General features: G+C 35.9%; 1 protein-coding gene across 1 annotated transcript in view; it reads left to right on the top strand.

Moving 5' to 3' along the window:
• ADAMTS12 (ADAM metallopeptidase with thrombospondin type 1 motif 12) overlaps positions 1-27,912 on the top strand; it is a 563,652-nt gene that overhangs the window by 458,571 nt on the left and 77,169 nt on the right. Inside the window, exon 17 of the mRNA XM_003340624.4 lies at positions 22,485-22,611. Coding sequence (XP_003340672.2) covers positions 22,485-22,611 — 127 coding nt within the window. The remainder of the gene's footprint in view (positions 1-22,484; positions 22,612-27,912) is intronic.

Genomic DNA, 27,912 nt, shown 5'->3' with positions numbered 1-27,912 from the left:
TGGATATAACTTTGCTAAGGTGATGCTGGGTACAGAAAGCTGATATTGGAAGCTTACACAGTGTCAGGAGGGGACTGAGTAGGAGATTTGGGGGATAATAACATAAAAGCTAGGTATGATTGTGTTGAAAACAAGACCTACAATTGACTATTGATAGGAAATGTGAGATGTGAACCATTTCTCCACCTTCCCACTCTTTTATCTCATATGATTTAGGATCATTCTTTATCCCCTCCAAGAACCAAGTCGCCTACTTTATAGACCATTAGAAAATGTTCTCTATGAACCATTAGAGGAAATTTTTAAAATATCCGGTCTTCAAGATAATGGGCTTAGAATATATAATCTGTATTTGTATTTTAGACCTTCCTATCTTGGAAGGACTCAGTAGAATGTGCTCAATATTAATATAGTCTCTGATCATCAATTCCATGGTGAGGCAAAAGAAGGGGATTTTAGTGACAGGATTAATGCTCTCAATCAGAATTTGGCTACACAAAGGTTTGGGTTTTTTTTAATCATTTATATCTTTTGTTTTACCTTAATTTCCTAATAGATCCCTAAATTTACTACTTAGAGAACCATCTCTGGCAACAAATAGTCAATCTGTTAACAAACATTTATTAAGCACTTACTATGTGCCAGACACTGACTAAGTGCTAGGGATAAAAAAAAAAAGGTAAGCAAATGCTTCTGCCTGGAGGAGTCTACCTGCCAGATAAACCCAGGAATTACATAAACATTTTAAAGGAAGGGCTGGATACAAAGGAGAGTGTCACAAGTAATCTAAAATAACTGAGTAGAGAAATTCTGAACCATGCAATTTTTTTAGCAAGATAAGCATAATAAACCAAATCAAAGGCCCCTCAGCATGCACAAACCCCTGAAGACAGATTCTGCACAGATCTTTTTTACATTAAAAGCAAACAATAAACAGGATATAAAGTTAGGTAATCTGATTTCTTATTGGAGGAAGGATTAAGGACTGTCTGAGTTGAGAGGGGAAAAGCAAAAGAATGGAATTTGCTCCCAAAATCAAGTGATTTGCAGGAAAACTATAAAATGCAGGTTGTTCACGAAATGGAGTCAGTGCTCATAAGATGAAGTTAGTTTGGTTTTCAAAGAAGTAATTCAGAGAAACCAGCTAACACTTTAAGCAAGGAAGATAGTGTATATATAATGTTTCTCACATATAGTTTTCCTTCTCTGAAAAGATGAGGAGAAGGTATATGCTAATTTTTTTGGAGAAAAGAGCAAATGATAAAAAGTCTAATACTAAGTACTAATTTTTGAAATTTATTACTTATTTTCAACATTAATTTTTTTAAATTTGAGTTCCAAATTATCTCCCTCCCCTTCACCCATTGTGAAAGCAAGAAATGTGATATCAATTATACTAGTAAAATCATGTAAAGCATATTTCTATGCTATCCTTGTTACAAAAAAAAACCTCATAAAAACAAAACCTAGAAAGTAAAAGAAAATGAAAAATCATCTTTAATTTGCATTCAGTTAATTCTTTCTCTGGGGGTAGATTGTACTTTTCGTCAGAAATTGATGAAAATGTCTCAAAATTGTCTTGGATCATTGTAATGCTGAGAATAGCTGCCATTCACAGTTGAACATTGTACAATATTACTGTTTACAGTGTTCTGGTTTTGCTCATTTAACTTTGCATTAATTCTTATAAGTCTTTCCATGTTTTTCTGAAACCATCCTGATCATCATTTCTTATAGCACAAAAGTATTCCATCACAATCACACTTTTTCAGCTATTGCTCAATTGATAAGCCTTCCCTCAATTTCCAGTTCTTTGCCACCACAAAAAGGGCTGTTATAAATATTTTATGCACATGCCTCTCCTTTTCCTTTATTTTTTATCTTTTGAGGATCACTGACTTTATTTGTGTTTAGATATGACATGATTTGTATGAAAAGCATTTTGTAATTATGTTTATATTTTTCCTGGGTTTGGCTTGGCAGGTAGACTCCCAAGTATTTTATAATGTCTACAATTATTTTAAATAGGATGTCTTTTTCTATCTCTTCCTGCTGAACTTTGTTGGTAATATGTAGAAATGCTGACAATTTACATGGGTTTGTTTTCTAACCAGCAACTTTTCTGAAGTTGTTAACTGGTTTACCTAGTTTTTTAGTTTCTCTAGAATTCCCTAGGTATACAACCTTATCAGCTGCAAAAAGCAATAGTTTTATTTCCTCATTACCTATTGAAATTCCTTCAATTTCCTTTTCTTATTGCCATGGTTAGTATTTCTAGTACAATACTGAATAATAGTAGTGATAATGGGCATTCTTGTTTCACCTCTAATCTTATTGAGAAAGATTTTAGTTCATCCTTATGACAGATAATGTCTTATTTATGGACGTCTTATTAATGTCTAATTAATAAGGAATTTTTTCTTCACTGAGTTTTTATACTTTTCCCCCTTTGGGCCAATTCTATTTTAAAAGTATTCTTTTCATTATATTTTTACAACTCTTTTCCCATGTGGCCAATTTTGATTTTTAGGAAGTTCTTTTCAGCGGATTTTTGTGCCTCTTTTACCATTTGTATAATTTTTTAAAGATATATTGTTCTTCAGTAATTTTTGTGCCTGCTTTATCACACTATTGACTTTCTTTTTTACAATCTCTTTGAATCACTTATTGATTTCCCCAAATTTTCCTTTGCCTCTCTTATTTTATTAAAGAAAATTTTTTTTGAGATCTTCCAGGAATTTTTGTTGTACTTGTACCCAATTAACACCTTTTCTTTGAGTTTTTGATTGTAACTATTTTTAAACTGTTGTCTTCTTTTGAGCCTATGACTTAACTTTCTGTTAAAGTTAGACTCTTTGGGTGAAGGAACATTCTCCTAAGATTCAAGTTTTTCATTCTACTATTTTTAAAGCTAGTTCTGTGGGGTTGGAAAGGTTATAAGTTTTTGGTTCTTTTAAGGTGCTATGATCCAAGGAGAGGTGTGGTCACTGCTCTACTGGTTGGTTGTGTTTTTTACCCAGAAAGGAACCTTGTTCTTCTATAACTGCAAGTGTTGGTGTTCCTTTCTGCCTTGGATCTGAGAAAAGGGTCCTTGTTCACTTTTGACTCTGTTCTGGAAATGTAACCAAGGTCCTTGAACCCTTGTATCCAAAAGTTCTAGTGCTCTTCTTTGCAGTTAAATTGTGACCCAGAATTGCAAATGGGCTGTGCAACAGGGGCCTGCCCCCAGGACCAGCAGAAGGTTTCTTGTAATCTATTTCTTACCAGTTGTTTAATGCCCTAACTGTCTGTGGGCTGGGAGCTCCTGACACTGCTGTTGCTATTGTAGCCATCTCTACAGTCTGCTGGTAGTCTTGCAGTGGCAGTATTGCTATGATCTGCTCTATGTTCTAGGCTGACCACAACCCCACAAACCTCCTAAATTGTCTTAAGCAGGAAAAATCTCTCACCTTGACCTTCTGTTGGCTCTTCCATTCTGGAATTTAATCTAAGGTGTTATTTTAAAGTTATTTGAGGGTGAATGTTAGAAGAGTTCAGCTAAGTTTCTGCTATGCTTCACCATCTTGGCTTCTCTCCCTGCCCCCCAAGTACTACTGATTTTTAAAAGAAATGGCTTCTGGGGAATGTCTGGGAGCAACTGTAAATTAAACCTGACCTCAAATATTCTATCTTCTTAATCTCTGGGCTATTTCCTCATTTGCAAAATGGGGTTAGTACTATTTCTAGTATGTATTTCATAGCATTATTGTAGGGATCACATGAAATAAATTGTGTGTTTTATAAGTATATTTGTGTATCCACTTAAAAATGGATGAAGTCAGTTAGGAACTGAATAAAGGGGGCCTTCAGAGAGGAAAAATGACCTGGAGGCAATATGGACTGTATGACATCAGCAAACTTGTGGAGGGTTCTTAAAATTTCTCAAAATGGGGGGCAGCTGGTTAGCTCAGTGGATTGAGAGCCAGCCTAGAGAGGGGAGGTCCTGGGTTCAAATCTGGCCTCAGACACTTCCCAGCTGTGTGATCCTGGGCAAATCACTTAACCCCCATTGCCTAGTCCTCACCACTCTTCTGCCTTGGAGCCAATACACAGTATTGACTCCAAGACAGAAGGTAAGGGTTTAAAATTTTTTTTTTCTCAAAATGTTCCTGGTGATTTTTCTTTCTCATATTGATGCTGTCTGGCCCCACAAATTCAGCATTTTTCAAATACGTTGGCTTTATGTTAAAATTTTTAGATGATCAATAGCCTATCCTTTTATGCCACTGGAAGAAGCCCGATTTTGGTTGTTGTGCATCTGTTTTCCAGACTTCAGATATTCTAAACACCTATTCAACTGAAATTGTCTAAAATATATACATATATTTTATCTTTCAGAACTAGAATGAATTCAATGTTACCCTTCAAAGTGCCCTCTGCATTATACCAACAGAGTTTATTTGCTAGCTATAGAGAGAGCAAGAACATAGTAAGGTAGACAAGAATGTTTAATTGGAAGAAGCCTGGTTGGCTGGTTACCCTATTTTAGTAATTAGTATTCTTGTAAAAATAGAAGAAAAAAGAAGAAACAGTTCATTTTCCAAAGACACTTTTGGAGCAGTGATTGACCACTTCTATAATGAAACAAGTATGATATAATTAAATTCTGTAGGTAAAAGTCATTATTGGAGAGTCTAGGAGAATAAATTTCATGATGAGGGGACAGGGAATCAGGAGGTCTGAGATCTTGAGCGCTATAAATGGTGACAATTCTTCACTTTCATTGCTTGTGAAGTAGAAATAATAATAATACATCCTACTTTTTAAAATAATAATGAAGATTTCTGAGTTACATGAACAATAATATGGTGGATTAGATAATTTCTCTGATCCTCATTACTTCTCAAACCTCTCCAAGGGAGAAATTACAAAAAGCTAAAACAATTTCACTGTTTCCATGGTTTAGGCCACCAAGAAACCAAAGAAGATAAAAATGCCATGAACTTAGATTCTCTAATGCCTACCATAGTTCCAGCATCGAGGTTGCACTGTATGACCCAACCCACCAAATTATAACAGAATGCAATCCTACACTCTTATTCCTCCTCTTTTCTAAACCTATAGAGATCCAAACTCCAAAGTGCAAAAATAAAAAATTTGATGGTTCTGCAAGACCCAGTGCTACAGCAACATTCTATGCTTCAGTCAAACTCTGTAGGAGAGTAGAAGAATTGAGGCAACAAGACATTCTTATATCTGAGCTTATGATAGAGTTCAAGTTTTCATCCTGATCCCTAATTCCTCCCAGTTTCATAGAAATTCAAACTCCAAATGGTAGAAATGTAGCACTGTACTCCTGAACAGAGGACTGAGAAATAAAGAGAATGGGGCAGGACACCATATGTACACAGTTGTGTGGAACACTAGTAAGCCTGAGGATCCATATGGATCAGTTTTATACCACCAAAAGTCACCTGAGGCAGACACCTAGGCTGGTGAGTCACAAATTGCCTAGATCCAACTCCTAGGGAAAGCACCATTAGAGAAGAGGGAAGCAGAATGCAAGCAATAAGTGAAAATAAGGTGGACAGGGAAGACCAAAATTATCGAAGATTTTAGGAGGAAGAAAGCTAAAGGACATTGAACATAAGCAGATAAACCAACCAGGAAAAATTAGAAGGAAGCATGCCCTCTAGAGCTTGTAAATGAGTTTAGGTATCTATGAATAAATACTGTAAAATAAAGGAAAATGTTTCAACCCATGATGAGAGAAAGGACTCCTTGGATTTGGAGGAGGTAAGGAAACTCTAACAAACTGTTTCTATATGATTCAAAAAAGAAATGAGAATTGTGAGAGCAGAATGTATGGCCTACATAGCAGAAGTAATTGGCAAATCAGTGAGGACAACTCTACCCAATAAAACAAAAGAGGAAATTATTGGGGATTCAAATACATGGAAGTCAAGAACAATCTGAAAGAAAAATAAAAGGCAGTAACATTAAAATTGAATAACAATCTTAAAAAACAAAACTTCATCCCTAATCATATAGTAGACAAAACATTAACTAAAATAAAAAAGCAGCTAAAACTGAAGAGAGAAAATTTGAAAAACACAGTTATTAAGAAACTTCATTAAATGAAAATACCAGAAACTTTAATGGATAATGATATATAAATAAGAAACGGTATCAATGTTTCAAATGGCTTTGAAAAGGAGATGGGATTACTTAGACTGGAATTCCAAAACACCCTTCCCAAAGTATAAATTCAATGACCAGATCAATACTATTGAAATAATAACTTTTAAAAGTTAACATCTGCTCTAATCATTGGTATATTAGAACCATCTCATACTTTCCACAATTGTTAAATGTTTGGTGTGATATTAATACCTCATAAATCAGCAAATGCTACAAATCAGATCTTGATTCCTCAGTTTATTGGTTGTCTAGACTTAAAGTGATGGAGAAAGGATTAATAGTGAAGATAAAATTTTAAAATGTTCACTGCATCCTTTTGTTAAATATTTACCATCATACTATTGACTATTAGCATCATGAAAAATGTATTATTCCAATATGGAAATAGGTTTTGAACAATGATCCATGTATAACCCAGTGCAATTGCTTATCAGCCCTGGGAGAGGGGAAGGATGAGGGGTGGGGAAAATCAGAAATCATGTAACCATGGAAAAATATTTTAAATAAATAAAAAGGGAAAAAAGAAAAATATATTATTCCACAATATTTGGCAGAAGATACAATAACATCTAAGATCTGCACACAGCAGGATGTTCTGTATCTGCTGCCACAGTAAGAACCATAGGCATCAGTGCCCATCTATTAAAGCATACCTCCTTAGGACAGGGATCAAATACCCATGGCAGGAGAAAGATGAAAAAGCTATTGAAGACCTGTCAAAAAGACACTAGAAGATTACATCAATATCTAGCTGGCATTTATATTAGAAAACATGAATACAATGTTGCTCAATTAAAGACAACCTAAAATTAAAAAAAGAAGCATGAAAGAGGGAATTTGGAAAACAAAAGCCAATCAGAAATTCTAGATTCATTTAATCAGCAAACAAAATCAGAAGAAAAAAAGCTGATGTGATGTAGATAGTCAAAGCAGTACAAAGAACAAAATAAATAATTCGACACAAATAAAATCTTTTACTTCAGAGATTTGAGAAGAAAAGAAATCAAAAGTAAGAGGGAATGGGACAGCTAGGTGCCTCAGAGGAGAGAGCATCAGGCCTGGAATCAGGACGACTGAGTCAAATCTGGTCTCAGACACTTCCCAACTATGTGGTCCTACACTTAACCCCAAATGCCTAGCTGTTACTGCTGTTCTTAGAAGGTAAGAACTTTTTTGAATAAAAGTAAGGGAGAAATTTCTAATGAAAGAAGATGTCAAAATGCCAGATCATCTATATCAAGGGCTCAGTAAACATATAAGAAAAAATATTTTGATGACTGCACTTTGATATGATTGGTTTTATTTGTAATAGATTTTATCTTATGAATTTAAAAACATTATTCAGAGAAAGGTTAGTAAGAAAGGAATCAGAAGCTTTAGCAGATTGTCAAAAGTGTCCATGACACATACAAAAAGTTTAAAATATCTAATGTATATAGTATTGAGAAGTCCAACACAATAAAAAATGGAAGTTAGCTCAAATGAGAAATAGAAAGTTTATGGAACATTAATATAATAAACACTGGGACAGTTAGATGAAAGGAGTGGTGATAAGGGAAGCTTATGCATCTCTGCAAAACTGGAGAGTTGGCAGGCCAGATCACTAATGAGCAGCTTAAATTCTTTCCAGTGACACATGAATTAACAGCAAGGTTTTTTACCAGCTTCTTTTTGGATGGAAACCTAATCCTGCCTTTCCTAATAGAATACATCACATACCTATTTCCAAAAGATAAGAACACTAGTGATCCCTCCAAAATATGCCAATTATGTCTTTAAGCTTTGCATACAAATAATTCACAGCTTATACCACTTTGGGGGGGAAAAATCTATAAACCTTTATAAGACAATGGTATGTTGACTAAAGACCAAACATGATGTGCCAAAAAAAATCCCAAAGGTATAAAGAGCAATTCATCAGTATAGTAAATATTGAATAAGCTACCCAAAAGCATCATAACATTTGTAAGTGAAGAATAAACATCTATTATGTGCCCTATGAGGTACTGTGCTAAATGCTTTATAGACATTATATAATTTTGATTTTTCTTTATCAAATATTAGCTCATTTGATTTCCTTTGTCTTTTTTAAATTGCAGCAAAACCGTTGACTGGGTACTACATCTGTGGGTTATTGGTGCACTGCAAATATATTTCAGAGATGCAAATAAAGTGAGAACATTAGAATAGCTGATGACCACATGGAAAATTATTCTCTAGGTAAAATATACCACCACGGTAACAATGACAAAAAAGGATGACATTTTTCAGGAAACAGTTTAAGCTCATTGTGTTTGACTAGCCTGAAATCATCTCACATAAATTAAATTAAATGTGGTTTCCAAATTAAAGATGGAATCAAACCAAAACATTTTACTAATCACTAGATATGTATAGATAACAATCCACAATGTGGCTCTACTAATTGATAAATTAAACAACTCCTTTATCACAAGAACTATTGCTTCAGTAATATCAAAATATCATTTTTACTCATCAAGCATGAAATATCCTTATAAAAAATCCATATAATATTACCAAAAATAGAGTCCCTCTCTTTTTTTTAGAGCAGCTACAGAAAAAATGAATGCTTTACCACCATAAAGAAGGAATGGGATTAATAGATATCCTCCAAGCAGACAATGTGATCAGAAACTTACAGAAATACTTTTAGAGCAAGTAAACATCATTTCACTGAAAAACTGGATTTGTTCAATGTTATCAAGAATGGTTCATCTTGTAATAAAGCCTTTGAAATGCCCAAGAACCAAGAATGGAATCAAAAGAGCCTCCATGTAAGACATCCAAGAGCTTAACCAATGATAACAATAGTGATGATAGTAGTAGTACTAATAATTGTTGTTGTGGTTGCTGTTGCTGTTATTTTTTCTGTTGCACTCAAAAAAATGTTGTAAGAATTAGAGATGATGCATAGGGGGAAAGTATTGTGCAAATTATAAAGAACTATGTAGATTCAGAGTCAGACTCAAAGCCAAGAAACCTGAGTTTAAGTCTTGTCTCTCACTGTCTCGTTGTATGGCTCAAGACACTCCCAATGTTCCAGGAAACTTTTTTTTTAACCCTTACATTCTTCTTAGAATCAATACTAAATATGAATTCCAAGGCAGAACAGCAGTAAGGGTTAGGCAATTAGCATCAAGTGACTTGCCCAGGATCACACAGCTAGATAGTGTAGCCATTTACACTTCCAAGGAGTTGCCTTCCTGAAACCCAGTCAAAGCAAGTTCTTTCAAATAGTGTCATATCCATCAATAGGAGTGGAGGGAAGGTAGACTAAATTTTGTTCCAGTGCTTTTGCCTTAAATTTCAAATGGAAATCTCAACACAGGTTAATCTTTCTTTTCATAAGTTGCAAATATCATCTGGTAAGCATACATGTATTGTTTGGTTGCTACACTTTTTGGATAATTGCAATAAAATTGCTGTTGTCTTCTCTCTGTGTGTCTCTCTCTCTTATTCTTTCTTCTTGTGACTTCGGGATTGGTCTTTTATATTTCTTTATGGCTATGATTCAGTTACAAACTAGAAATTGGCTCTGTTTAGCCTCCTGTTTAAATCCATGTCAAACCTGCCAAAGTCCATGTCATATGTGATAGGAAAAAAAAAAGACCCTGGCTGGGAACATATAGGATCAGAATTATGCCTACCATGAAAGCTACCAACACTGTGGTTGCCCTTAGATATGGGCTTCTCACTATCAGAGGAGTTGGAAGCTGATAACCCTGAAAGAGGCAACCAAGTAGACCAGAAATCCTAAATTAGAGCCCCAGCTCAGCTGCTTCCTACCTGTGTAACCTCAAGCAAGTTGTTAAATCTTCATCCATTCCCTCATCTGTAAAATTGGAGTAATAATACTTGCAACACCAAGCTCATAGAGTCATTACTAGAAAAGTACTGTGTAAAGCACAGATGAACAGACCTGAATCATTCCTTCTCATTTCCTCTCCCCTCTTTAGATGATCATACTGAGTATGATGGGAGGTAAAAGCTTTATTTCACATTGTAGAAAATAAAACAAGTGAAAATAAACAAAACCACCATCAGCTGGTTTATGATCAAGAAATATTTATCAAGTGCCAGACACTATGCTAAGGATCAGGGATACAAAAAGAGACAAAAGGCATCTCCTGCCTTCAAGGAGCTCACAACCTACTGAGGAAGAGAACAAGAAAGCAAATATAAACAAATAAGCTATAAACAGGACGAATTAAGAACGCCAGGAATTGATGCAGTGTGAAAGGAGCAGAACTAGGAGAACACAGAGGCACAATCGAATGTAATAGACTTCTTTACTAGCAGCAATACAATGATCCAGGACATTTCTGAGGAACTTATCAGAAAGAATGCTAGCCACATCCAGAGAAAGAACTGTGGGAGAGGAAATGCAAAAGAAAAATACGTGATCAATCACATGGTTCGATGGGGACATAATTAGGATTTTGATGTTAAAAGATCACTCTACTGCAAATATTAATTACATGGAAATAAGTTTTGAACAATGATACATGTATAACCCAGTATATTAGGGGATTAAACTAATTAAATACAATTTGTCACCCTGAAAAGACTGTATTCACACCCTGAACAGACTGTACTCACATCTTACACAGAGGAAGCCAAAAAGAAGACGAGATGTTTAAGCAAATAATCTGTGGGATGATAGTGTTGGCAATAGTTGCAGGATATTAGATATATAATATGATTCAGTGAATTTGACAGAACTAAGGGACTCTGTATCATACATATTTTACAGTCACACAGGGCAGAATAGACAGGTGACAGAATTAAAGCAGAAATTACATGAATCAGAGCAAAATTTAAAGGAAAAGGGGATTCAGGAAATCAAAAATATTCACATTGTTAAAACATTCACAAAACTGGACACCTAATAAAAGACTGTTTCCTCAAAAACAGAGCTTTGTAGTTTTTCTTTCCCACTTTAATCCATACATATGGTTCTGGCTTTTGTGTAGATATTTAATTTATTGTTATTGAATCACTCTGTACTGCTTTGCTACCTTCTTTCAATTGTATGGTTGAACTGGTTAAATCTTGATTTAAATAATTTCCTATGAGATATTCATCTAAGTTTGATTGTATTATATCTTCTACCTCATTGGAAAATGAATTTAAATCATAGCTATGGTTAATCTCACATAGTTTTACTTAGCCAGACCCCCGCCCTCCATTTGGAATGTTGGTTTCATGCCTGTTATTTGAATCCTTGGCTATTCTATGAGTTGCTAAGTTTTGCATTCTATTCATCTTTTCAAATTTAACTGCTATTCCACCTCAATTACTTTGAATATGATTATTATTTTCAAATGTAATTTCAGCTTCATTTTCATTAAATTTTGTAATTTCTAAATTAGTCATTGTAGGATGAAAAGTTTTAGCTTCTGGATTCAAACTAGTTGTTTTTTCTAAGGAAATCTGTGCCATGTAGCTATTTGAAGAATTAACTTTTCCTTGTGGCTTTTTATGTACATCTGTGAGTGTTTTTAAAACTTTTACAGCTTCATTAACAATAACCTTTTGTTTTCACTTTCTGCTACTGCCCTTTTGTTGCAGAGAATTGAAATTTTGTGTCACAGTGTCTTTCACCAGCTCCTACTTGAGTTTATGTGAATTCTTCTGACTTTTTCTTGTACAAAATTCAATCCCTGTGCTCAATCTACACTGAAAAAAAGTTTTCTAAGTATGATTTAACTTGTTTTCTACTTTTTTTCATGAGTGGTTACTATACAGTTTCCCTCTAAGTCTCCTATCTCAGTTTGTATTTGAGCAATGAGGTTTTTAACTTTTTCAAGTTTTTTCACATGTCTCTGCCTGTAATTTGATTTTTTACTTGGTTTGCGCATCTCAGTACAAACAGATTCAATTTTCTGCATCACCTGTGCATCATCCCTTTTCTGTTTTCTCATTTGTTTTAAACCAGCCTGTATTTTACTATTTTGGACCTCTCTATCTCCATGTACCAAACTACACCATAATTTTGGCTTCATAATTCTCTCCCAACAATTTCGGCATATTTGGGCTTAGTCCCTGCATTTATAGCTTCCCTCATTTCCTGAAGGTTTGCTGCTTCCTGACTTGATCTTAACGTGAAGTGGTTACAGCATGAACTTTTCTGCTCATTATAGTGTTTGCCTTGTGTGTTCTTATTGTTAACCTCATACTTCTTTTTGAGAAAACAGTCTTTTATTAGATGTCCAGTTTTGTGATAGAAAAAGCATTGCCTGGGCTCCCTTTGTACTTTTCTTTGCTGATAGGCAGGTTTTGTGTACGTTTTAACAGTGTGAGTATTTTTGATTTCCTGAATCTCCTTTTCCTTTAAATTTTGCTCTGACTCATGTAATTCCTTCTTTAATTCTGCCACCTGTCTATTCTGCTCTGTGTGACTGTCAAATATGTATGATGCAGAGTCTTGTAGTTCTGTCAAATTCACTGAATCATATTTTGGAAAGTAATGTTTGAAGAAATTCCTAAGGTGTGGTATGCAACCTTTCAGAATTTGTCTTCTAACATGAGACTTGGATTCATCCAAATCCTTCTCTATGCCCATGATAGCCTCTGCTGTCTCAGAAAAGTCAATAAATGTTGCTGGATGTTCTCCCTTTTCTTGTACTATCTTATCAAATTTATCCCAAGCATTTGGCTTGGAGCAACACATCTTGATAGCTTGGAGCAAATCATCTCTACACTTCCTCAGATAGTTCATGCTAATAGGGTTAGAGAAGTCAAAATCCTCTCTTTGCTCCTCAGTTGGCCAGCTCATCAGGATGCTTTCAGATCTTGTTTTGTCAATAAATTGGCAATGTTCATGGGGGGCTAAACAGTTCTGTCAAAAGGAACTCAGCATCTTCAAAACTTGGCTCAAAACTATGGAAAGCTCTTTTTAATTCTTTATGAGATCTATGGGGTTCAGATATAAACTGTGGAAATTTTTTCTTTATAGAATCCAATTCTTGTCTTGTAAATTGCTTATGGACTTTGGAGTGCAACACTCCAGCTGTATCAGAGATCTTAGTAACGTCCTTTAGTGGAAGAATTTTTTCAGCCTCTTTGTTTGCATTAGTGTCCTTGTCCTTGTCATTTCCCTGTGCACCCGACTTGGTTTTCTTGGCCTTCTTTTCTTTATCCTTTGGTACATTGTCTGCCTGTCCATTTCCCTTATCTTTGACCTGATCTAGCCCTTTTTCCTTTAAAAATTCTTCAAACATGTTTTTTACCAGTACTTCCAAATTGGTGTCAACTACCATGATTTGTGCTGTTGTCTTTGGAGCTACAAATTAATAAAAGTTCTTCAGGCAGGTAAGAGCTTGTATTATAGCCATTCTAATGATGTAAACCTGCGTCAATACTTACCATATGATAGTGTCTTTCTGAAATGGCATGTTTAGTATGAAAGTGGTGGTATTTGTAATGCACCCCATGGATTCCAAAATTATAGTTGTCATGGTACTATATGAGATATTGTATATCCAATATCCTGCAATTATTGCCAACACTATCATCCCACAGATTATTTGCTTAAACATCTTGTCTTCTTTTGGCTTCCTCTGTGTAAGATGTGAGTACAGTCTGTTCAGGGTGTGAATACAGTCTGTTCAGGGTGCCAAATTGTATTAGGGGATTATTTAGGTGAGAGATGATGATTTTAAGATCAGATCTGCCAATTTCCTCCCTCCTCCCTTCCCCTCCCTTTTCCTCCCTCTTTGTCCCTCCTCCCTCCTTCCTTCCCCTCCCTATTTGATTCTTCTGTTGGTCTCACTGAAATCAGCTCAGAGTGAGTCTTTTAGTTGAGCAGATAAATCACTCTCTTCTTTAAGATTTAAGTAAGGGGGTTATTTAAAAGAAGAGGAAAGCAAAAGAAGTTGGGGGGAGAGAGGGTTTGAGGTTTCCCTAATACTAAACAATTCCTAAGTTGGAGGATGGTGGAATATAGTTCAGATATGGGAAAATGGTCAACAGGTCCTGAAGATTCAAGTTTAATGTAGTATAGCAGAGAGAAACCAGAAAGCAAGACTTTGTCCTTCTTCTTTTCCATCCCAAGGCAAAGAGACCAAGATCTTCAGTTTGCCTTCTCCTTCTTAACTGTCTTTCCCCAGTCCTCATTCCAAATAGAATGTTCATCTTGATTGACAGTTCTGAAGTCCTTGCTTTTCCAGCCTTTGCTACAGACTTTTTTTCCATCTCTCCTTCACACATTACTCCAGTGGAACTTTGTTAGCCCTGGAAGGGGGAAGGGAAGAAGGGAGAGAAAGAACATGAATCATGGAATCATGGGAAAATACTCTAAATTAAAAAAAAATAAACAGGATAAATTGGAAATAATTCATAGAAGGAAGACAGTATAATTTAGAAGTTAGATATATATCTAGAATCTGTGCCATATTTTGTTTCTAATAGGATCAATTCACTATTCATCATCTAAGCCTTAGCTTTTCTGTATTAAAAATTATATAAATAAGTAAACCCATTTAACACAAACTGTTGACTGACCCCCCAAAAGGGGGTTCTAAAAGGCTTATGAAAGATGGGAATTTAATTAGAACTTAAAGGAAACCAGGAATGTTAGTAAACAGAATTGAAAAAAGAATAGTTTTCCTACCATTGGGGATAGGCCAAAAATGTATCCAGAGCTGAGAAATAGAGTATCTTGTTCATGGGGAAACAAAGAATCCAGTATCACTGGTTTAAAGGGAATGTGGTGGGGAGGAAGATGTAAGAAGCCTGCAAAGGTGGGAGGGGTTGGATTATGAAGGGCTTTGAATAAAAAAAAAAAAGAATTTTGTATTTGATCCTGGAGGCAATAAGTAGCCACTTGAGGTTATTGAATAGAGGGTGATAGGATTAGGTTTGAGCTTTAGGAAGATCATATTTGTACCTGAATTCACTGGAGAGTGAATTTGGGTGGGAAGAGACTTGAGACAGCAGACTCACCAGAAGGGTGTTGTAATCATTCATGTGTGGTTGATAAGGGCTTGCACTAGGGTGATAGCAGTGTCAAAGGAGAGAAAGAGAAGTTTTAGAGACATGTTGCAAACGTGGGTAAATGGGTCTTGGCAACAGGTTGAATATGGGAAATGAGGTTGCAAGCTTGAAGGACTGGGAGGATGATGTTGCCTGCCACAGTAATCGGGAGGACTGGGGCAGGGAGAATCATTTCCTCAACATCACTCGCTATCAAGAACTTTTACCACCCATCATCCTAAGCAAGTGTAACCAATTTCTCTTCTTCCCCATGCTACTTGTCTTTATCTTCCTCCATAACTATGTAACAGCTCTCCTAGCTCCTAGAAAATTCTCAGGATCATAGAGCCAGAAAGATCTTAGAATCCATGCCCCCACAGAAGTTAAGGTCATGTAGATCATAAGTGGCAGAATCAGAATTTGAACCCAAGTCTTCCTACTTCCAAATCTAGCTCTCTGCTGGTCGTTCCATGTCTCCTCTGTAGCATCTCTTTCTCTCCACTTAGTTCTCCTTCCACATGTTCAGCACTCAAGCCATTCATGCTCCTTCACAGAGGGGCAGTGATATTTTCCTTCATTCATGAGACCTCATCTTTATTAGAAGAACATTTTGCTAACATTAGCATATCTCTGAGTGAGCTAAAAAATTACACCTCTATTATTTTTAAGCTTTCCTCTGTACACAGTCCCTACAGGCTACAAGATGTCCCTAGGGAGTATAGGAGTTCTTTCTTCCTGAACCTTCCAAGTGAGTAGCTATGTAAGAAATTAGACCAATTTTCTTCCAAATACTTCCTAAAGGTTGACTATTTTCCTGTGCTTTTCTTATGATTTGTTTCCATAATTATCCCTAAGGGGATATCTCTGAAATTATCATAAAAGTGAATAGAAAAATTTGATTTGAATATCACAAATTTGATTTATGCATAATTTTTTTAGGAAAACATCATCTAGCACACTACCTCAGTTTTTGTAAGAAAGTGAGAAATAACATTTGATGAAAATGCTATACGCTTCCAGAGGCCCTATCTGAGCCTCTACAAAGACACATTTAAGACCTTCTCTTAAAAGATAAAAGCAGAAGGAGAAAAACTATTTTTTTCTGATAAGCTGAGGTGCCTAACAAACCTCCAAGTTGTTAAGGTACAATGGCAGGCTTGCCTGTTTTTATCAAATAGCAAACATTTCCATCACTTTTAAGGTTGACAAAGTACTTTCAATAACCCTGTGACACAGGATTTAAATGTATCATCTCTATCCTCTAGGTGTTATTGTTCTTCCCCGCCCCCATTATAATGTGAACTTCTCTAGGGTAGAGACTGTTCTGATTTCCTATCATCTCCTAACTTATCATGGGCATCAATTCCATTCTAATAATTTTTGTTCTTTACTTATCAATACAAAGAGCATTCTCTTTGTCAATCAGTGAATCAATAAACATTTATTAAGTGCCTATTCTATGCCAGGCATTGTGCTAAGTGTTTTCTCTTTGACAGAGAAAACAGAATTAGAATAAAAATTATACATTTTAGGGGCAGCTTGGTTGCTCAGTGGATAGAGAGTCAGGCCTAGAGGAGGTCCTGGGTTCAAATCTGGCCTCAGACATTTCCTAGTTATTTGTCTTAACCCCCATTACCTAGCCCTTACAGCTCTTCTGCCTTGAAATAATGACACAGTATTGATTCCAAGATAGAAGATAAGAGTTTTTTTTTTTTAATTATGACTCATCTTTGCCACCCACTATAAGTGATCATAATCCCATCTACCCTAGGTCAGAATAGGCAAGGTTCTTCACCTTAGTCACTCCAATAACTTCATAATCAATATTCAAACTCAAGTTTTCAGATTCCAAGTCCAGTGTGTTTCCACACTGCCTTAAACCATGTACTTCAACCCTTCAAACATCTCAAGAATCTGAGGTGTCATATTTTGTTTTTCATTGTGAATACTCCCTGGACCAATGCAGATAACAACCCCTCTATGTTTCATATCACAGTTATAATAAACATAAAATTGAGTCCTTAGTGTATAATCTTTCATATTGCTAATTCCCTGAAGTTAGGGACTTTATACTTCTTAATAACATCTATGAAACCTAGCTCAGAGCCTTCTATAATACTAGACATTCAATAATTGCCTGTTGTAATGGTACTAGGAAGAAGAAAAAAAGAAGAAAGTGAAGAGTAGGGAGATGGAATGAAACATTTTGTATCTGCCATCTTAGTTTAATTAGTTAAAGCAGTGTTTATTATGAGATTGGTTTAATCACTATTTGAGCTGAAGAGCTTTGCTTCACAGGCAGGTCATAGACTGCACATCCAACCCCCAACAGTCTTCATGGAGCTACATGCCACCATCCACAAGAGGAATCAAATAAGATGAGTCAACACAAATCCACCATCCCTGCTGGGGAAAAAAGTATTTTACAGGGTATATTTTACGAATGAGTCAGCAGTATCATCTTTATCTCTGAAGAACCCTCTGTGATTTTATGATGACAGAAACTAAATAAAATGTTCAAAGGAATTATAGGCATTATCCCAAGAGTAGAAATAGCAAAATGCAAGGTGGAAGAGATAAAAGTTTCTCAGAAACAAAATTCCAACAATTTTGAACTAGAATCAATGATTGAACTAGCATTGATTGGAATAGAAGCACTACTCTTAACTCTTAGAGAGGCTCCTAAATGTGTCCTTGGGTGGGGGGGGGGGACTCCTAAGATGAGGTTCAGGTAGGGCCTCTAGAAGTGTATAATTTTCTCACTAGATATTTATCTCACTGTAAGAATCAATTCTCCAACACATGGAGTTACCCTGCCATGAAATGGATAGCCTTATATGACAGTTCTGGTCACTGGAAATATTCAAAGGCTTAGTGACAACCCTCTAAAGATGTTGTAAAAGAGATTTCTCCTTCAGATCCAAGGTTAGTATACATGGCCTCCAATATGCTATGGTTCCCTTGGTCTAGTCCTGAAATTAAAAAATAGCATATTGCTGATTCTTAGTTGAAAATGTATTTGACCCAAGTCCTGTTTAATCATGCGATAGAACTATCATTCAGCTTCATAGAATATTTATCTTAAATGAATGAGAGAGAGAATTGGGTATACATTTGGTACTGAGTAAGAAATAGAAAAAAATCAGTGGAACAGAATAAATGAACTAAAAAGAAATCATTGAAATCAATAACCCAATGTGAAATAAACCCAAGAACATAAATTATTGGAAAAGAATTACCTATTTAATGAGGACTGATAGGAAAACTGGAAAGTAGTTTCACAGGCAGAAAATAGGTTTAAATCAACACATCCCACATGCCACAACAAACTCAAATGGGTACAAAATGTGAATACTAATAGTCCTACTATTTTTAAAAAATAATAGAAGAGAACTAGCTATGGTAACTTTGGATGCTATGATTAGTCAGAGATTTCTTTGCCAAATAAAGGGAAGCAGTAAACCAAAAAGATAGCTAATTTAATTACATGAAATTGAAAAAACATTTGCACTAATAAAATCAACACAATTCAATCAGAAGGAAAGCAGTCAATCAGAAAAAAATATCTTACATAAAGTGTCTGGTTTTCATGTTTGTCATTTGTTTTTGAGTATGGAAGTTGGGTTATCCCTCTTTCTTTCTTTTTATAGGTTGTCCCCCTTTAAAGTAGCCTGAAATTGAATTTACTTTTAGGGAAGAGAGGGGCTGACATATCACATAGCTAACTCATGAATTTGTAGTCCACTGAAATCCCCAGATCTTTTTTTGAGAACAACTATTTTCTTTCCATATCTTCCCATCTTGTACTTGTGAAGTTGCTTTTTTGATCCCAAGTGTAAGACTTTGGTCATTTATGCCTAATGAATTTAATCTTATTAGATTCATCCAAAGATGTCTTTTGGATTCTAACTCTGTCATTCACTGTGTGAGCCATCCCTTATAAGCTTTTTGTCATTTGAAGATTTTATGAGCATACCATTTATACCAAGTAATGGATTTTTGAAAAAAGACAACATAAGGTAAGTCAAAGCTCCCTGGGGGTACTCCATTATCCTGTTGACATTCACATATTACCAACTATTCTTTTAGTCTGCCTATATGACTGATTCACTGGTTTATTGTTGGAAGATTATTCTCTCTCTTTTTAAAATTTTATGACATTTTCCCATCTCCAGTCATAACTCCTCTCCTGTTTTCCATAATCTTACACATATCATTGATGGTATCTTGGCCATCAAATCCATCAGTTTTTCAATATCCAAGGATATAACATAGTTCATTAGCATCAGATGACATGAATTCATCAAGAGCAACTAGGTGCTTTCTTCTAACTTATTGAGGGTATCAATTCCCTCTCAGTCATTTTTGCTTTTGGTATTTCCAGTGCAAAGGTTGTTCTCTTTGGCAGAGAAAACAAGCAAATTAAAAATGTAATTGTTTTTTCCACTTCTCTGTTGTTGGTTATCATAGTCTCATTCATGAAGAGGTTCTATCCCTTTTTTATCTTCCTTTTTGTTCAATATAGATTTTAAAACCTGACATTATCTTATATTTCTCCTCTTTTACATGACCTTGCTTTCATTTTGTTTGCATTTATTTTTAGACCTAGTTTTCTTGCTGTGTTGTCAATATAGTCATATTGGCTTCTTCACACAAATCTTTTTTTTTTCATTGAAACTGTTTCTCTTTGTGTTTTTCAGAATTCTTGAGCACCTCCTATCCTGACTAACATTATATTATATTAGCCTATGGGGTGCTACTTATCTTTCCTCTGAAAAGTGCTTTCCCAAAAGTGCATGGTTAGAGTATAATCTAGATTTCCTCTTTCAAGGACTGAAAAGTCTCTTTCATCCCACAAAGTTGCATTGTTGTCATTGCAGTACCAGTAACCAGTTCTTCCCTATGGATGAGAAACATCTGGAATAGAATTTCTCTTCATTGATTTCCTCACCTTTTAAAGAGTAAAATTAACTGAGGCAAATTAAGAAGTTGTTAGCTGCTCGGCTTTTGACCTTCAGAAAGCTCCAATAGACATATGGAAAATTGAGGTTTTCTTTGCCTCCATGCCAAGACTGGGATGTATTTACCAAGCTCTTCATCTATTCCCTCTTTCTATCCAGTTATCTATAGTGTAGTCCAATAACAAAATCATTTCTGATGTTCTTTTTAATTGGCCTTAACCTCAAAATCCTTAGTCTTGTTTACCCCCTCTGGTTCTTGAATTTCCCGATCTAGCTTTGTACTATACAATGCTATTCAAAGGTGTTTCTTCTCTTCCTTCCCACATCCACATTTTATGTGTCCTGTTCATTTTGAATAAAGTCTATCCATTCATAGTCATGGGCCAAACATGAGTTTCATCACACCAATTCTCAGAGATGACTGTGAGATAATTGGCTGCTTGCCTTAAAACCTTCCATTCCCTTGCTTGTTGCCTAATTTGGGGGCATTTGTGGATAGGCAAATAAGCCCATGGGTTTTTACCTCTTGATATTTTCTTAGATTTTGTCTCCGATGAAATTGTGGGTCTCTAAACTGCTATTCTTTTTTGTTTGCAGCTGCTTTGTATTGAAGGGGGTGGTAGGCAGATATTCATTGGCAATCTTTCCCCTCTTCTTTCCTTTTTAGTTTAAAGTACTTTTTGATTAGATTTACAAGACTCTTTGTAAATATATACTTACCAGCTTTCGTTATATATGCATTACACTTTTTCTGATGAGCCCTCCTCTGAGAAGAGGGACTTCCTGGATAAAAAAAATGCCATTTTTTAAAATAAAATATTTTAAAATTATGTTTTTGTTTAAATGTTTAAAATGATGATTAAAAAATCAGGAGGCTGTGCATGTTCAGGAACTGAAGTGACTAGGTTGTAAGGTTTATTAGAAAATAGGCCATAAGACTAGGAACATAGCTTGGGGAAGACTGTGGAGAGCCTTAGATTCTAGGCTAGAACTTTTGGAGTTTATACTGCAGATAGTAAGGAGTACCCGAAGGTTTCTGGTCAGGAAAGGGAATGTGATTAGAATCATGTTTTAGGAAACAATTTAGATTATGTAGAGGGATGCTGAGCAATTTGTCATGTATCCAGAGGACTAAATAAGAGTAATAAGCTTAAAACAAAGCAGAGTTGATTTGGCTAGGCACAATAGATTACTTCTTTACCATATGGATGAAAATACATTGGCAAGGATTGCTGAGAAAGGTCTAAAGTTACTATCCCTGGAAATATTCAAGAAGGAAATAATTTCCTGCTTCTCTAATCAATTGAATTGAGAGCAAAATCAAAGAATCTGAGATGAAAGGGACCTCAGACATCATCAGGTTCACTCCTCCACCCAAAGCAGGAATTCTGTTTATAGCATCTTTGATATATGATTTTCCAGCCAATGTTTGACAATCTCCAGGATTAGATGATTCCTAAAATCCCTTCTACCTCTAAAATCTTTGATGCCTTTAATTTAATGCACCAAAATCCTTCTATATCTAGTCACTGTGCTAAATAAGCAGAAAAGGAAGGAAGGAAGGAAGGAAGGAAGGAAGGAAGGAAGGAAGGAAGGAAGGAAGGAAGGAAGGAAGGAAGGAAGGAAGGAAGGAAGGAAGGAAGGAAGGAAGGGAGGGAGGGAGGGAGGGAGGAAGGAAGGAGCCATTTTTAGGGAGCTTATATTCTGTTGGTGTAGGAAAGTATATACAACAATATGTACATAGATAAGTAAATTCTTAGTGGTTTGAGGAAGGAGAGAAAACTAACAACTTGGCTTGGAGAGACAGATTAATTTCTTAATAAAATTTAGGAACTATATTTTATTCCTCATGGTACCTACAATAAGACTTTTACTTGTTTTCTTTGTCTAAAGAATATTTATTTTTTTCATTGATTTAAATATTAACCCAAATATTCCTGGCCAGGACCAAGACATCAAGAACCTACATGTGACTCTACAATTCATTTCTCTGATTGGTAGCTCCTTTATTAGAACATGTAGTTAGGAATATCTGTTTTTTCCAATACAAGTTCCATTTTTTTGGAAGCATAATCTGCTATGCACTTATACAGCCAATTTAGCTGAGATAGACTACAGTTATCTCCTAGAAGACCAACTCAGCACTTTGGCTTCATCATCAGGATCATAAATTTAAAGGTTTACATTCTCTTATGATCCAAGGACAAGTACATGTCCATTAAATAAAAGAGTTTTCTTGTCATCTACAAGCATGGCAGCCTACTATGTCCATATTTGTGTATTAGACATCAAACAGGAAGTCAATGTAGTCTTCAATATATGTGAATCATTCTGCCTGATTCTTAGGTATTCGCCGCCAGACTGCCCGCTGTATGAAGAAGGGGAGAGGCATGGTCAGAACTACATTCTGTGACCCTGAAACCCAGCCCAATGGGAGGCAGAAGAAATGCTATGAAAGGAATTGTCCACCCAGGTAACACTGATTCGAGCTAAGAGGAGATTTGTTTCTGTTCAGGGTTATGTCTCAGATCACAAGAGCCCATTGTCCAGGAAGGAATTACGGGTTTCCATGGTTATAGTATCAGTTCCTACAACAATGTATAATTAAATATAATGCCTTCCTGGGGAATTGAATATGTTTATGGAATAGAATATGGTTGTGGTCTGGGTTTAATTATTTGATAAGTATGAATCACAAAATAATGTGGTGAGTAGATTTCTGGAAAGCTACTTAAAAGAAGAATTTGAGTCTTCTAGGCTACTTTAGGTATTACTTTCTTCATGAGAATTACCCTTTTTTCTTTGGTTGAGGTTGATGTCTTTCCCTCCTTTAATTTTATGAGAGCATTTTATATGAAAGTCCTTAGTACATCCTTGGGATCATACAACGTGAAGCTCAATGCCATTTTAGATATCGTTTAGTCCAAATCTTCACTGTATAAATGAGGAGATGGAATTCTAGTAAGGTTAAATAATTTACTCTGAGTTATATATAGATAATAAGTTGAAAATCTGAGATTTTAGAGCTCAGTCAGATAATCTAAGTCTTGTAAGGGATTTCAATGGTTATCTGGTCCAATCTGTATGTGACTATGCACCTCCTATGACAAGTGTACACCTAGCATTTGCTAGTCTCCAGGCCAAAACAGTTCATTCCTCTTTGGGATGGCACTCATTGCTAAGAATCTTCTCCCCTACTTCAAGCTTAAATCTTCCTCTCTACATCTTCTACTCATTTCTCCTATCTCTGCCTGCTGGGATAGAATAAGTCTAATCCATCTTACAGATAAAAGACCTTCAAATGCTTGAATATGGCTCGCATGTGCCTCATAAACTTTATCTTCTCCAGGCTACAAATCCTGAGTAGTTTCAATCAGTTCTTTTATTGCATAGTTGCTCTTCCTCCCCCCCATCCTTGCCACACTTTTCTGGGCATTTTCCACCTTCTCTTTAGAACTGAAAACAGTACTCAGGATATGGTCTTGAAAAGGGTGAGTGCAACAGAAGCACTGTCTTTATGCAGCCTTCATAAATCCTAGATTTAAGCAGCAATATCTTCAAAAATTAACCTTTGCTTAACTTCTCTTTTGTATAAAGCACTGTGTCAGGGGCTGAAGACATAAAGAAATGGGAGACAGTCTGAAATTCTCAAAAACTTACAATATAGGACAGGTATATGAAAAGACAATCAATAACCAGGAAAAAAGCACACTCAGCCTTTTGGTGACTCTCCTGTCATAGACAACCCTGGATCTGACTTTTAATGAGTAACCAATCTGTTCTAAGCCATTGGTGCTTGAGAACTGAGCATCACTTTTTTTCAAGACTGTTTTTCTCAGGCTTTAAATTTTTAAAAAATAAAAAAAAAATAAGCTTTCTTTTGTTTTGTGAACTTAACAGCAATAAATAAACACAAATCTTTAGTGAGAAAGAAGAATACATAAGAAATTGTGAACATCTCTAATAGACAATTTATTTTTTGAGAAGAGCAATCCAAAAATGGGATGGGCTCCATTGGAAGGTAGTGGATCCCCTATGACCTTCTACCTTGCAAGTCTCTGTTCTTTTCACTATGTAGGAACATAGTCCTAGAGTTTCAAGGGACTTTAAAGGTCATATAATCTGACCTCTTAGTTCTTACAGATGAGCAATTTAGGCCCAGAGAGGGCAAGGAAGTGGTTTAGGGTCCTTCAAGTAGTGTCTGAGGCAAAATTTGAACCCAAGTGTTACTGACTTTAGATCCTGTGCTCATCAAACTTCCGAAGCAGTGGATCAGGATATAAGCTGACGAACCCAGGGATCTTGGGTCCTTTTACCTGCTCCAATGGTTCCCTATTGCCAAAGCATCTTGGAGACAAGGAAATTAAATCTTTTCCCATGGAACTGTGCTCTCCAATTAAGCATTACAGGTGCTCCTTTTTGAATGAGATAAGGCTTTTGAAATGGAACTTTTTTTCTGCCCTTTATGAGGAGAAAGGGTGCTTTGATAATTACAATGAAAAAGCTTGTAAGTCCTAAATGGGAAATGGGCTCCCTGACAACCCATCTCTACCCCCCAACAATACCAGAACACCTCCGGGTTTTGTTTTGTTTTTTTGTTGGGGTTTTTTTTGTTGTTGTTGTTAGTAGATAATCATGTCTATAGCTATGACTTCTACACTGTGATCCTTAAAGGAAAAAGAAAAGAGTAATAACTGACATTTATACTGTGCTTTAAGGTTCAGCAAAGATCATTAATATTTAATCTCATTGGATTCTCACATCACTGTGAATTAACCACAATTATTACCCTCATTTTATGGATGAGAGAATTTAGACTAAGAAAGGTTAAGTAATAAAAGAACTCATAAAAATCTAAAGCAGAATTTGAATGTAGAACTTCTTGACTCTTAAGACTAGAGCTCTCAAAAAAAAAAAAAAAGCCCAGTCCTCCACATATTAGTCATTTTGTTTTTGTATGACAAGAATATTTTCCTTCTGCTCCTATCTCAAAAATATCCTGACCTTCAAAAAATTAGTATGGAGGTGGGTAGGTGGGGGGAAGGCATTGAAGGACGAGATTATTTATTAAGTGACTTGACAAGTCCTAAATTTCTATGACCTCTCACTTTCCAAATTCTCTTAGGACTAATTACTTTTCCTTTCATCATATCTCCGCTTTCTGAGTGCCTGTGTGCCACTAAGGTTAGTCAAGAATACATATTCACTTAGCTACTCTCAGCAATGTAATGATTCAGGATAACTCTGAAGGACTTATGACAAAGAAGAACAGATTGAAAGGAATTGTGTTTTAGGCATAAAGCATATTCTCAGTATGGAAGAAGGCACATACAATCTGTACACAAAAAGCCTTGTTTTGATTTCTGGATCTCTGCTGAACTTTAAACATTGTGCTTATATTGTGTTGCATAAAATGGAAGAAATTTTCATTGACTAAGCCTCTGGGATGGGAGGGGGGGTGGGGAGAGAGAGAGAGACTGAGGAAAAGGTAATAGTTCAGTTAGGCTGGAACATTGTAAGTGAAAGTGAGTGCTGGAAAGTTATTTGAAGCCAGATTGCTGTAGGTCTTAAATGTCAGGCTAATTGAGGTTTCTGGGTTTTTTCCCAAGGGCAATAGGGATCCACTGATAAATTTTGAGTGTAGAGGGATATGACCAATGAACTGAAATGAAGATAATTATAGCAGCTGTGTGAAAGATGGATTGGAGAAGGAAGAGCTACTTTTGGAAGCAGAGAAACCAGTTCAGAATTGTTTACCATTTTCCAGGAGATATATGATAAGGAATGGAATTAGTTTGGTGGCTGGGTGAGGGTAGAGATAGGGGATAAGACAGGGCAGTTGTATAAAAGATCTTCATCTTTAGAAAAACAGGAAGAGAGAATCAACAGTCCTGAATGATCTACAGTCAAGAAGGACTGAGAAAAGACTCAAGACTGAGAAGAGGATTTATTTAAGAACAATGATGATAATAATTAAGATTTATGTAGCATGTTAAGACTTAAAAAGCATTTTACATACAGTTATCTTATTTAATCTTCATAATGACCTGATGAGAATAGATGCTATTATTATCACCCTCTTGCCATTAAAGGATCTGAGATTTAAAGGCTTTGAATGCTCTAACCAGGTTGACTATCAATATTAAAGGCAGAATTTGAGCCTAGATTTTCTTGGCACTAAGGCCAGGTCTCTTTCCCCTATACCATGTTACTAAGATATATTGATTATATTAACTTATATTTGTATGTTGTTGTTGCATGTGGATTTGCAATTTCATCATTGTAGGGAATTTTAGTCCATTCTAGATCAGCAACACATGGTCTTAAGCAGTTGCCTGTGGTCACTAATGTGTATCAGAGGCAGAACCTAAACACAGATCTTCCTGATGCCATGGCCAGCACTCTAACCACAACAACACTGTGTCTTTTTTCCTGCCTTACGTGTTTCATAATATATGAATATAAGTTAAGAGCTATAAGGCATTTCTTCTATAACATATTCCCTCAAGCACCCTAACTTCCCAAACTTCAAATGTTCAGGGTAGGCATCCTTCTAAACTTCTCCCATCAGAACAGGAAGACAAGAACAATTTGTTCTAATGACCATTAAGGTGACTGAAGCAAGCCTAATGAAGCCCTTAGAGCTTAGAAAGGCATTAAAGACACACTGCAAAGTGTGCCATCACCAGTAATCCTGACTTTTGTCCTGCTGCTGGACTTCAATGACTCTAGAAGAGAGAGTAAGACTGGCAATTCTGCACAAATCTGCCATACTCAAATCCAATCCAAATGCAAGTCAACATATCACTCTTCATGATGTTATTGGTCTTTTTTGAAAACAGGACAAACAACAACTTCCTGATCCATTCTTTTCCCATGACCTTCTCCCCCATTCCACTTTAGATCCATCAAAGATGACCATACCCTTGATGCTGTCATCACCCCCAATGTGCCATCCCCATCCTCATGAATTCTGAAATGCCTTTTGAAATTCTAATCATCTTTTATCATTTTATCTTTCCTTCTGCTCAGTCATCCCTAGACCTGTGAGATCATTCTCACAGTGATCTTCCACCTCTTAGTTCTCACCTATGTTCCAACTACATTCTTCTCCCTTCCCTATTTCTACCCTCTATTGAACCAGATCAACTTTGCACTATCTTCTACATTCAAACTCTACACTTTTCTACTCATGTAGATAGCTGATGGTACCCTGGATAGAGTGCTAAGTCCGGAGTCAGGAAGACTTGAATTCAAATAAGTAGGTACTTAGTAGTTTTGTGACCCTGAGCAAGACCCTTATATTCTGCACCCACTGTGATTTTGGTAATATAGACAATTATCAGATATAAATAAATGTTAATACAAAAGTAGCTTTCCTCCTTAGAGATGGAGAGTTTTTGTTCCTACAAATATTTCTCAGTCTAGCCTCCCCACACACTGTCTTCAACTTGATGAAGCCCATTCCATTGTCTCTCATGTAATATTCTGCCCAAGAAACTCAGAGGATGTTGCCTGTAGTTCTTCATAATTTTTCCTGAAATAGAGGTAGTGGGAATAAGGTGAAAGGCAGAAGGAATGAGATGGATAATGGCAGGTAGCAAGTGACAAGAAAGCTACTCCTCTTCTCCTTATCCCTGTCAGAAAGATCTCATGGTGCAAAGAAAGGGGATACTTTTTCATCTTTAAGTTAGTGACAAGCATATGCAAAGTGTCCATCAAAGTGTGGAGGAAATACCAAGAAGGGAAAATAAGAAAGTCCATTATCGCTTCT

Source organism: Monodelphis domestica, chromosome 3 (assembly GCF_027887165.1).
Source record: "Monodelphis domestica isolate mMonDom1 chromosome 3, mMonDom1.pri, whole genome shotgun sequence".
Lineage (NCBI taxonomy): Eukaryota > Metazoa > Chordata > Mammalia > Didelphimorphia > Didelphidae > Monodelphis > Monodelphis domestica.
The sequence above is the reverse complement of the archived record's forward strand: the minus strand, read 5'-3'. Positions and strand labels throughout refer to the sequence as shown.